General features: G+C 45.3%; 1 protein-coding gene across 1 annotated transcript in view; it reads left to right on the top strand.

Annotated features, from left to right (window-relative positions):
* Nucleotides 1-2,782: 2,782 nt before the first annotated feature.
* XYLB (xylulokinase) overlaps nt 2,783-12,025 on the top strand; it is a 142,623-nt gene continuing 133,380 nt past the window's right edge. Inside the window, exons 1-2 of the mRNA XM_077809500.1 lie at nt 2,783-2,899; nt 7,825-7,907. Coding sequence (XP_077665626.1) covers nt 2,846-2,899; nt 7,825-7,907 — 137 coding nt within the window. The 5' untranslated portion in view covers nt 2,783-2,845. The remainder of the gene's footprint in view (nt 2,900-7,824; nt 7,908-12,025) is intronic.

Consider the following 12,025-nt stretch of genomic DNA (forward strand, 5'->3'; position numbering starts at 1 on the left):
CTACAATTGTTTCAATTGCTGTATTCAAGAGTTAGTAACAAACTAAGAATATACATTAAAATTTTAAACCTAAGCAATGTACCTTAAGTGACTTGACACAAGATGTGAATATATTAGTATTAGAGCTGAGTGGGTCTAATATTTATTTAATTCTTTTTTTATATAGGAATTAGATACAGTATTCCTATCAGCTAATTGCTAAATTATTATCTGAAAAAAAAAAAAACCACTTAGTTTTCAGGTGCCTAAGTAGCCCCTGCACAAGGGGAGAACGTGAGACAAAAGCCCACCCAGCGCACTCTGAGGAGGGTGCTTTGCTCATGATCTTATGCTTATGAATAAAGCTACATTTTAGTCACGGATATTTTTAGTAAAAGTCATGGACAGGTCACGGGCAGTAGTGAGACAAAAATTCACAGCCCGTGACCTCTCCAAGACTTTTACTATATACCCCTAACTAAAACTTGGGACGGGGGACCGCGGGTCCACTGCGGGATGGCCCGGGACCTGTGCTGGGGGTGTGGCAGCGTGCAGCCTGGGACCCCTGCTGGTGTGTGTGTGGGGAGGGGAGGCAGAGTTGGGGCCCCTGAGCCAGCACCGGCCTCTGTAGAAGTCATGGAAAATCAAGGAATCCATGACCTCTGTGACAGACGCACAGCCTTACTTATGATCATGCTTGTTGTCTCTTTAAACTGTGATAGTCCCATTCACTTCAGTGGGACTTCTGCAGGTAGTAAACACTATGACCCAGATCCTCAAAGGAATTTAACTCCTAACTTCCCAGGACTATGCAAATAAAAGTTTGCAGAATCAGGTCCTAAGGCACAGGTTGCCAATTCTCTCATTCATTTGGAGAGAGGATCCCTCATTTTAGGTACAATTTCAGGTAGCTTTTAAATGTTACTCTTTTTTGTTTAAAGATTTTTTGGGTGCATTTAGTTGAGATTTTAATAATTGTACTGTCAACCCAAGGCATTAAAAAAAACATGCATCAGGTCTCCAAAAATCAGTAGATTGGATAAAAGTCATGAGATTTTTTAAAATTAAATTTGCGTTTTTTTTAATCTTCTGGGCATTGAGTATTTAGGGTTCAGGTTTTCAAGCTCTTTTCTGAAATCATGAGGGCTTCAAAGTTACTTAAAAATGATAACTCAGATTCTGAAGCGAATACTCACCAGCAACCACACAACAGAACCACTTACCCAGGAAACCTATCCTTGCAACAAAGCCCATTGCCAACAGTGTCCACATATCTATTCAGGGGACACCATCATAGGGCCTAATCACATCAGCCACACTATCAGAGGCTCGTTCACCTGCACATCTACCACTGTGATATGTGCCATCATGTGCCAGCAATGCCCCTCTGCCATGTACATTGGCCAAACTGGACAGTCTCTATGTAAAAGAATAAATGGACACAAATCAGATATCAAGAATTATAACATTCAAAAACCAGTCGGAGAACACTTCAGTCTCTTTGGTCACTTGATTACAGACCTAAAAGTGGAAATTCTTCAACAAAAAAACTTCAAAACCAGACTCCAACGAGAGACTGCTGAATTGGAATTAATTTGCAAACTGGACACCATTAACTTAGGCTTGAATAAAGACTGGGAGTGGATGTGTCATTACACAAAGTAAAACTATTTCCCCATGTTTCTCCCCCACCTGCTGTTCCTCAGACGTTCTTGTCAACTGTTGGAAATGGTCCACCTTGATTATCACTACAAAAGGTTCCCCCCCCCTTTGCTGGTAATAGCTCACCTTACCTGATCACTCTCCTTACAGTCTGTATGGTAACACCATTGTTTCATGTTCTCTGTGTATATAAATCCCCTTACTGTATTTTCCACTGCATGCATCCGATGAAGTGAGCTGTAGCTCACAAAAGCTTATGCTCAAATTAATTTGTTAGTCTCTAAGGTGCCACAAGTCTTCCTTTTCTTTTTTCAGATTCTTATGCTAACTAAGATCATTTTACTTACTGAGATGGGGCTTTAAGAAAATACCGTTTATTCCAAGTAATGACAAAATCAAAAGTATTGGCAACACTGTATAATTATTGTTAAAATTAATGCTTTTTTTTTTAAAAATCCCTACCTGTGTTGTATATGAGACCTCTGCATCTGTGCAGAGACCCAATCACTACACGGTAACTCTGCTTAGATGCAGTTTTGATTGCAGGATCACAACTTTAGATTTTTAAAAAAGATTTTTTTAAAATTTTTAAAAAGATTTTTTAGTGTAAAATTTCTTTCCCTCTATCTCAGCTGTTCTCTCCCCCCCATCAGTGTCACATGCTGAGGGTGCATTAGGGCAGTCCCTCACAGTGTCACATGCTGAGGGGTCATTAAGGCAAGTCAATGTCACTTGCTGAGGGTCCATTAGGACAGTTCCCCTCATCAGTGTCACACATGCTGAGGGGTCATTAAGGCAGGTCTCCCTCCTGAGGGGTCACATGCTGAGGGTCCATTAGGGCAGTTCCCCCCATCAGTGTCACACATGCTGAGAGGTCATTAAGGCAGGTCCCCCCTGTCAATGTTACATGCTGAGGGGCTGCTAGGGCAGTTCCCCTCCCACCCCCCGTCAGTGCCAAATGCTGAGGGGTCGTTAGGGCAGGTCCCTCCCCGCCCCCATCTGTGTCACACGCTGACCGGCCGTTAGGACAGTTCCGCCCCCCCGCCTGTTGAGTGTGACGAGCGGAGGGGCCGGGCTCCGCGTGGGCTGTTCGGGCAGTTTCCCCCCACCACACCCACGCGCGCGCGGAGGGGCCGGGCAGGGGGAGGCTGGCTGCCGGTTACTGCAGCCTCTTCGCCTGGCCTTCTTGGAAATCCAGCCCAGCATGGCCGCCTCCGAAGCTCCCTGGTACTTGGGATGGGACTTCAGCACCCAGCAGGTACGGGGGCGGCGGGCGGCTCCGCCTCCCCGAGGCTCTCGCCGTTCCCCGGGCGGAGCGGCCAGGCCCGAGCCCCCGGCGGCTGGGTAAGGAGGCGCTGGCGGCTGTGCACAACCCGCTTCGGCTGTGAGAGGAAGAGCCCGAGCCCAGCCCCCGGTTTCCGCCCCCTTCGCAGTGACCTGACGGAGCAGCCGCTCGGGAGGGCGCCCGGCCCGGGGGAGGCAGAGCCTGGGCTACTCCCCAGTCAGTGTCATTAGCCCCCCCCCGGCCCTCTGCGTGTGGGGAAGGGGGTTCGTCCGGGAGCAGGGGCCGTTCTGTAGAAGGGGCCCGTCTGTGAGCCGTAAGGGGGTGGGGTCCGTCTGGCAGCCGGATGGGGATCCCGCCGCAACAGTCTGACTACCGTAGTCGCCCCCTGGGCTAGGAGGTGGGCCCTGCTGGCGGGTGGAAAAAAGCCCCCGCTGCTGGAGGAGTAGGGTCAGAGGCGTGGGTGGGGGCAGGTGAGGCGGAGACTCCGACTGCGTGCCTGGGCGAAGTGCAGAGTTCATAGCTGGACCTGTGCAAGATTTGGGGTTAGATTGGAGCCAGGATTTTGATTTGGTTCATGGAGGGTGGGGGCTAGGGTGACCAGCTGTCCCGATTTTATAGGGACAGTCCCGATATTTGGGGCGTTGTCTTATATAGGTGCCTATTACCCTCCACCCCATGTCCCGATTTTTCACAGTTGCTGTCTGGTCACCCTAGTGGGGGCAGGCACAAAGTTCGTCCACGTTTCTTGCATTTCATCCCATAGTGCTGTTGGCAGATGACTTTGGCTGTTGTATCCAATGCTTCCAGACCGGGCGCCTGTGAAACTCGGGGCTTCAATGGTTAGAGTAACGTCTGCTTTTCTCATCTGTATTTTCCTTGCTTTGTTTTTAGCAATATATTTTTGATAATAAGCAAAATATTTTCACTGATATGCAGTAACAGTATCTAAATAGAAACTGCTGATCTCCAGAAAACTGCAAGCCAGTAGAAATTCTGACTGGATTCTCGGTTCACTGGGTTCCTGGAATTACAAATCAAAGGTCAATAGTACTAATGTCCAAATTTGGCCCACTGATTTTACATTATCCTGCCCCCCTTCAAACTGAAGAGAGGGAAATAAAGGGAAGAAGGGGTAGAAACTACTAGTTAAATTTCTGTCTGGTCACAGGTGTTTTATGTCTCCTGTGCTTTAATGTGTGCAGCAACATGCATACACACTTGAAGGTTGTGCACTTCCTAGCTTCTGTAGGCTGAACTCATTGCACGCGCTAGGGGCTTCTTGTATTCCTCCATTCTCTCTCTCCCCCAAACTCCCTGTGTGTCATCTTTCTATGCCCTTCTATTACTCCCGCCACTTCCTCCCTTATGCCAGAGGTTGTGTCCCCCTCATATCCCCCTCTGCCATGGCAGTGGCTCCTTGTGTTCCCCCCATTGCCCGCTTCTCTTATTTCTGTTAGAATCCAGGCTACAGTTTCCCCATGCAGAAAATTAAGCTTCTACCTTTGATATGTGTAAGCAGCAGTAGGTGATGGCAGAGAACTTTCTCTTCCTTAGCACCAAGCAGTCTGGGGACCCTAATTTTCCTCTGAATCAGGCTTTTTTGGTGTTCTGATTTGCACCAAAATCAATGGGGTTGTGCCCATGGATGCATAGAATATTCTCTGAATTTTTGGAATTGATTGGATATGACATTCCAACATTATTGTGTTACTAACTAACAGAGAAATGCCACAGAATGTAGGGTCTCTCTTTGCTTGGAAGTATGCAGAGTTTACTTATTTGGGTCATGCCTAGTTGAGAAATCTGGGGAACTAATTTAATGAAGATATTTAACATTTGTCTGCACTGGAGATTTAAGCACAGATGTTGCTGCACTGGTGCAAACTATCACTGTGGATGTGCTGCAGCAGTGTAAAAAGTGATTTGTACCAGCATAGTTTACCAAATCAGGGTAAGCTATACCAGTGCAAGTCACTTTTTCCACTGATGCAGTGTATCTACACAGGTTTCAGAGTAACATCCGTGTTAGTCTGTATTCGCAGAAAGAAAAGGAGTACTTGTGGCACCTTAGAGACTAACCAATTTATTTGAGCATAAGCTTTCGTGAGCTACAGCTCACTTCATCGGATGCAACACAATAATGATTCGCGTTAGTGCAGCAGCAGTGGAGTGACATCGATGGTGACATGCTTCATCTCTCCACCCTCAAAATAAGCTCAGTCCATGTGAATTGCCAGAATAATATGCCACTCTCTGTACATTGTACAAAGTATGTTAAAAGTATGATCATGTGTGCTCCACTAGGCTATTTAAGTTTGACTGCCTGTTGGTTGGGCTTCAGTATGATCTAGGCTCTGGGATTGGAGAAAAAAAGTCAGAAACTTGAGACATCACACTGTAAACTCTGGATCTGTGATCCTCCCTCTCACTCTCTTATGAGAAAATAGTTAATGTTGCAAAAAGAAAAAGGAGTACTTGTGGCACCTTAGAGACTAACAAATTTATTTGAGCATCCGATGAAATGAGCTGTCCCGAGTGTCCCGAGTGATCATAGAATCATAGAATCATAGAATATCAGGGTTGGAAGGGACCCCTGAAGGTCATCTAATCCAACCCCCTGCTCGAAGCAGGACCAATTCCCAGTTAAATCATCCCAGCCAGGGCTTTGTCAAGCCTGACCTTAAAAACTTCCAAGGAAGGAGATTCCACCACCTCCCTAGGCAACGCATTCCAGTGTTTCACCACCCTCTTAGTGAAAAAGTTTTTCCTAATATCCAATCTAAACCTCCCCCACTGCAACTTGAGACCATTACTCCTCGTTCTGTCATCTGCTACCATTGAGAACAGTCTAGAGCCATCCTCTTTGGAACCCCCTTTCAGGTAGTTGAAAGCAGCTATCAAATCCCCCCTCATTCTTCTCTTCTGCAGGCTAAACAATCCCAGCTCCCTCAGCCTCTCCTCATAAGTCATGTGTTCTAGACCCCTAATCATTTTTGTTGCCCTTCGCTGGACTCTCTCCAATTTATCCACATCCTTCTTGTAGTGTGGGGCCCAAAACTGGACACAGTACTCCAGATGAGGCCTCACCAATGTCGAATAGAGGGGGACGATCACGTCCCTCGATCTGCTCGCTATGCCCCTACTTATACATCCCAAAATGCCATTGGCCTTCTTGGCAACAAGGGCACACTGCTGACTCATATCCAGCTTCTCGTCCACTGTCACCCCTAGGTCCTTTTCCGCAGAACTGCTGCCTAGCCATTCGGTCCCTAGTCTGTAGCGGTGCATTGGATTCTTCCGTCCTAAGTGCAGGACCCTGCACTTATCCTTATTGAACCTCATCAGATTTCTTTTGGCCCAATCCTCCAATTTGTCTAGGTCCTTCTGTATCCTATCCCTGTCCTTCAGCGTATCTACCACTCCTCCCAGTTTAGTATCGTCCGCAAATTTGCTGAGAGTGCAATCCACACCATCCTCCAGATCATTTATGAAGATATTGAACAAAACCGGCCCCAGGACCGACCCCTGGGGCACTCCACTTGACACCGGCTGCCAACTAGACATGGAGCCATTGATCACTACCTGTTGAGCCCGACAATCTAGCCAGCTTTCTACCCACCCTATAGTGCATTCATCCAGCCCATACTTCCTTAACTTGCTGACAAGAATACTGTGGGAGACCGTGTCAAAAGCTTTGCTAAAGTCAAGAAACAATACATCCACTGCTTTCCCTTCATCCACAGAACCAGTAATCTCATGATAAAAGGCGATTAGATTAGTCAGGCATGACCTTCCCTTGGTGAATCCATGCTGGCTGTTCCTGATCACTTTCCTCTCATGCAAGTACTTCAAGATTGATTCTTTGAGGACCTGCTCCATGATCTGGCAGTAGATGTCAAAGTTCCTGCAGTTGGAGCACAGCTGTAACTGCACAGCCTCCTCTCCCCACAGACCTTGGAGATCCACCACCTCCAGCATACACCAGGCAGAACCATGTTTTCTGCATGGAGCCAGCACAGTCCACTGGGCAGTAGCTATGTTAGCTCTCCACCCCGAGCAAACAGGAAGAGCAATTTCAAAAATTCCCAAGGCTTTAAAAGAGGAGAGGTGTATACCTGTTTACCTGGCTGCAGGGCAGCGGCGTTCAAAACAATGACCTGAGTGGTCATGGTGGGCATTGTGGGACACCTCCTGGAGGCCACTTGGGTCAGCGTAAGCAACGCAGTGTCTACATTGACAATGCATCACCTTAACTATGTTAACCTAAGCGCTACGCCTCTTGCTGAGGTGGTTTTATAAGGTCGGCGTAGCGGGTGAGTTGCAGCGGTGGGAGGAGCATTGTAGTGTGTACACCTCCATAGTTAGGTCCATGTAAGCTGCCTTACATTGACTTTGTTGTGCAGACAAGGCCTTACATTTTTGTTTTTAAGTGAAATCTGAGATTCTGGAGGGCAGGGTAGCACTTCAGAGAAGTGCTGATATGGTGCATGGACACACACTGGCTGTTTCTGAACCTTGCTGGTATTATACAAATGACAATTGTCCAGAAAAAAAAATTCTTCCCATCAGTGACTGGAAAGCTCTTCCTTATGTATGTGGGGCCTAAGCTGTTCACGTCTGCATAATTTAAGCTGTCGTTTTAAAAAAGTTTCTCATTTTTACAGTTGCTAAGATGAACTTCTAAATGTGAACCAGATATTACTGACGTAGCATTGCCTTCCTGATTCTGAAGCTAGCCAGCTGCAGTGCTTCGCTAGTGCTTATAGTAATTTTGGGTACCCAGTTTGAGACACCTTGAAGGAGCCTGGTTTTCAGAAATTGCTGAGAACCCACTCTACAAACGATCCTCCTTTTGAAAATGTAGGCCTACATTTTTGTTCACTTTTGATTTCTTTCAGCTTAAAGTTATTGCCATTGATGAGCAGCTGAGAGTCATCTATGAGGATAACATTCATTTCGACAAAGACCTTCCGGAATTTGGGTATGTTTTTGAATTTTATTCAGTTAGTGTGATGTTCAGTCCAATGTGGTGTACCTTTGAAGGGCCTTCACCCCAGTTACACCCCATGGATCTACTGAGTGTGGAGGCATGAACAGAGTTTCCAGCTTGTCTCTGTGTGTGGTATTTGGCCACACTGTAAAGGTGATGTAAACGCTTGTGACGTTTAGTGCTGTTCTTAAAGCCTCAGCTCCTGAAATCCTCTGATTGCAGGAGAATCTCAGCTTTCATTTAAGAAAGAAAGATGTTAGCTTTCATGATTGTGGCAAAAAACTTGAAAACATGAAATGAGTGCATTCTAAAAGACCATAAACTGAAAAGCAAATACCAAGTACCCCCTAATTTATCATTTTTTTAAAAGCTCCTGATTTTTAAGCCAATCTCATGAGTTTTTTGGGGATGGCTCATGAATTTTGAAAATTGAGGGTTGACAATACTGCCTTTGTGTTTGGGAAGGGGATGCCATGCCAACACCAAATAAGGTTTGGAAAGGACCTTTCGGAATATGCTGGAGTAGATCCATTGACCAAAAATGCTCTCGGGATGTAGGAGGGTAGTGCCTGCTACTCCAATCTGTAGTCTGGAGTGTATACATTCCATCTTGCAAGCTCACAGACTTTTCGCACAAAACCTGTTTGCTCAAATTTTATATGACAAGAAGTGGATTTCACCCATGCTGTGATATGAAACCTTTGATAGTAAACATTAGGAAGTTAAAAAGGTGTTATGACTGACAGACCAAGTTTAATTGGTGCATCAAAAACTCCATGTCCTTTATTTAAGAACAGGATTTAGGTGCCGGATTAGCTGTTTGCATATGCACTTACTCAGTTTATATGAGTAAACTTAATAATCACAAATAGCTGCAGTAGGTGTACAGTGTGGCAGACTGACAGTTTCCTATAATATCTTGAGTGAACTTTATTGAATTAAGTTAAACCTTATTGAATTAATGTTAATAACTTTGGGGTACATTGTATTAGAATGCAAATGTTTATGTACTATTGTGAGATTGTATGGGACTTCTTTATCAGGAAGACAAGATTAATGCAATATCTGGAAGATATTAGGAACTTCAGAAAGTCTTTTTGGAACAAAATGTGGATTCCCTAGGAAATCGCTTGGGGTGATGGGAATGCAAATTCATACTCTGAAGCCAACCTTTTGAAGATATGCCCTGGAGGGAGAGACCCATTGTGTACTAATTACCTGCTTCTGGAAACTCCAGTTCAGAGACCCCTGAACTAAAAGGGAACTGAACATTGTATGAGTGTGCTTGTTCTCAGCTGTAGCTGTGATGAGCTTGTAACCAAAAGAAAAGGAGTACTTGTGGCACCTTAGAGACTAAACAAATTTATTAGAACATAAGCTTTCGTGAGCTACAGCTGACTTCATCAGATGCATACAGTGGAAAATATAGTAGGGAGATTTTATATACACAGAGAACATGAAATAATGGGTGTTACCATACAGACTGTAACAAGAGTGATCAGGAAACGTGAGCTATTACCGGCAGGAGAGCACTGGGGGGGGGGTGGGGAGGGGACCGGGAGGACACCTTTTTGTAGTGATAATCAAGGTGGGCCATTTGCAGCAGTTTACAAGAACAGTAGGAGGGGAAATAAACAAAGGGAAATAGTTTTACTTTGTGTAATGAGAAAAGGAGTACTTGTGGCACCTTAGAGGCTAACCAATTTATTTGGGACACATCCACTCCCAGTCTTTATTCAAGCCTAAGTTAATTGTATCCAGTTTTCAAATGAATTCCAATTCAGCAGTCTCTCGTTGGAGTCTGTTTTTGAAGTTTTTTGTTGAAGAATTTCCACTATTAGGCCTGTTATCGAGTGACCAAAGAGATTGAAGTGTTCTCCGACTGGTTTTTAATGTTATAATTCTTGACGTCTGATTTGTGTCCATTTATTTTTTTTGCTTAGAGACTGTCCAGTTTGACCAATGTACATGGCAGAGGGGCATTGCTGGCACATGATGGCATTTATCACATTGGTGGTTGTAAAGGTGAACGAGCCTCTGATATTGTGGCTGATGTGATTAGGCTCTATGATGGTGTCCCCTGAATAGATATGTGGACACAGTTGGCAACGGGCTTTGTTGCAAGGATAGGTTCCTGGGTTAGTGTTTTTGGTGTGTGGTTGCTGGTGAATATTTGCTTCAGGTTGGGGGGCTGTCTGTAAGCATGGACTGGCCTGTCTCCCAAGATCTGTGAGAGTGATGGGTCGTCCTTCAGGATAGGTTGTAGATCCTTGATGATGCATTGGAGAGGTTTTAGTTGGGGGCTGAAGGTGATGGCTAATGGTTTTCTGTTATTTTCTTTGTTAGGCCTGACCTGTAGTAGGTGACTTCTGGGTACTCTTCTGGCTCTGTCAATCTGTTTCTTCACTTCAGCAGGTGAGTATTGTAGTTGTAAGAACGCTTGATAGAGATCTTGTAGGTGTTTGTCTCTGTCTGAGCCATTACCCTCTGATCCCACTGAGGGTTACGAAAAGAAACTATACCATCTGCTCAAGAAACTCCCTGAAAAAGCACAAGAACAAATCCGCACAGATACACCCCTAAAACCCCGACCAGGGGTATTCTATCTGCTGCCCAAGATCCATAAACCTGGAAATCCTGGACGCCCCATCATCTCAGGCATTGGCATCCTGACAGCAAGATTGTCTGGCTATGTAGACTCCCTCTTCAGGCCCTATGCTACCAGCACTCCCAGCTACCTTCGAGACACCACTGACTTCCTGAGGAAACTACAATCCATCGGTGATCTTCCTGAAAACACAACCCTAGCCACTATGGATGTAGAAGCCCTCTACACCAACATTCCACACAAAGATGGACTACAAGCTGTCAGGAACAGTATCCCTGATAATGTCACGGCAAACCTGGTGGCTGAACTTTGTGACTTTGTCCTCACTCATAACTATTTCACATTTGGGGACAATGTATACCTTCAAACCAGTGGCACTGCTATGGGTACCCGCATGGCTCCACAGTATGCCAACATTCTCATGGGTGACTTAGAACAACGCTTCCTCAGCTCTCGTCCTCTAATGTCCCTGCTCTACTTGCGCTACATTGATGACATCTTCATCATCTGGACCCATGGAAAAGAAGCCCTTGAGGAATTCCACCATGATTTCAGCAATTTCCATCCCACCATCAACCTCAGCCTGGACCAGTCCACATATGAGATCCACTTCCTGGACACTATGGTGCTAATAAGCGATGGTCACATAACCACCACCCTATACCAGAAACCTACTGACCACTATACTTACCTACATGCCTCCAGCTTTCATCCAGACCACACCACATGATCCGTTTTCTACACCCAAGATCTACGATACAACCACATTTGCTCCAACCCCTCAGACAGAGACAAACACCTACAAGATCTCTATCAAGCATACTTACAACTACAATCCCCCCTCCCCGCTCGCCCCCGCTGTCCTGCTGGTAATAGCTCACCTTTCCTGATCACTCTTGTTACAGTCTGTATGGTAACACCCATTGTTTCATATTCTCTGTGTATATAAAATCTCCCCACTATATTTTCCACTGTATGCATCCGAAGAAGTGAACTGTAGCTCACAAAAGCTTATGCTCTAATAAATTTGTTAGTCTCTAAGGTGCCACAAATACTCCTTTTCTTTTTAAGGATACAGACTAACACGGCTGCTACTCTGAAACTTGTAACCAAAAGGACTCCCTTACAGTGGGTGGGGGTGTTGAAAGACTTATCCTGCCAGAACCCATGTTAGAATTGGGATGTACTCTGGTAGGCTAATTAGCATGCATGTAGATTCTTTTATTGTTTTTTGTATGTTTTCTCTCTATTGCTTTGTACATTAAGAATAAAGTAGGCCTGCTTAGAAAACTCTGTGTGGCACTTATATCTGTAGCAATCACTCTTATCATTCTCTAAAGAGAAAGCAAGCAGATTTGTTTGGGAAGAATGTTTAGGCTGGGAATTATGCAGTGAAGGCAGGGAACTGTAGGTCAGAAGGGAGAGAGACAGATGTCTGCATCCAAGAGAGGCAACAAGTGGGGAGCTGGAAGCCTGAGAGTTGGTGCCTTTGCTGAACCAC

Source organism: Eretmochelys imbricata, chromosome 2 (genome assembly GCF_965152235.1).
Source record: "Eretmochelys imbricata isolate rEreImb1 chromosome 2, rEreImb1.hap1, whole genome shotgun sequence".
Lineage (NCBI taxonomy): Eukaryota > Metazoa > Chordata > Testudines > Cheloniidae > Eretmochelys > Eretmochelys imbricata.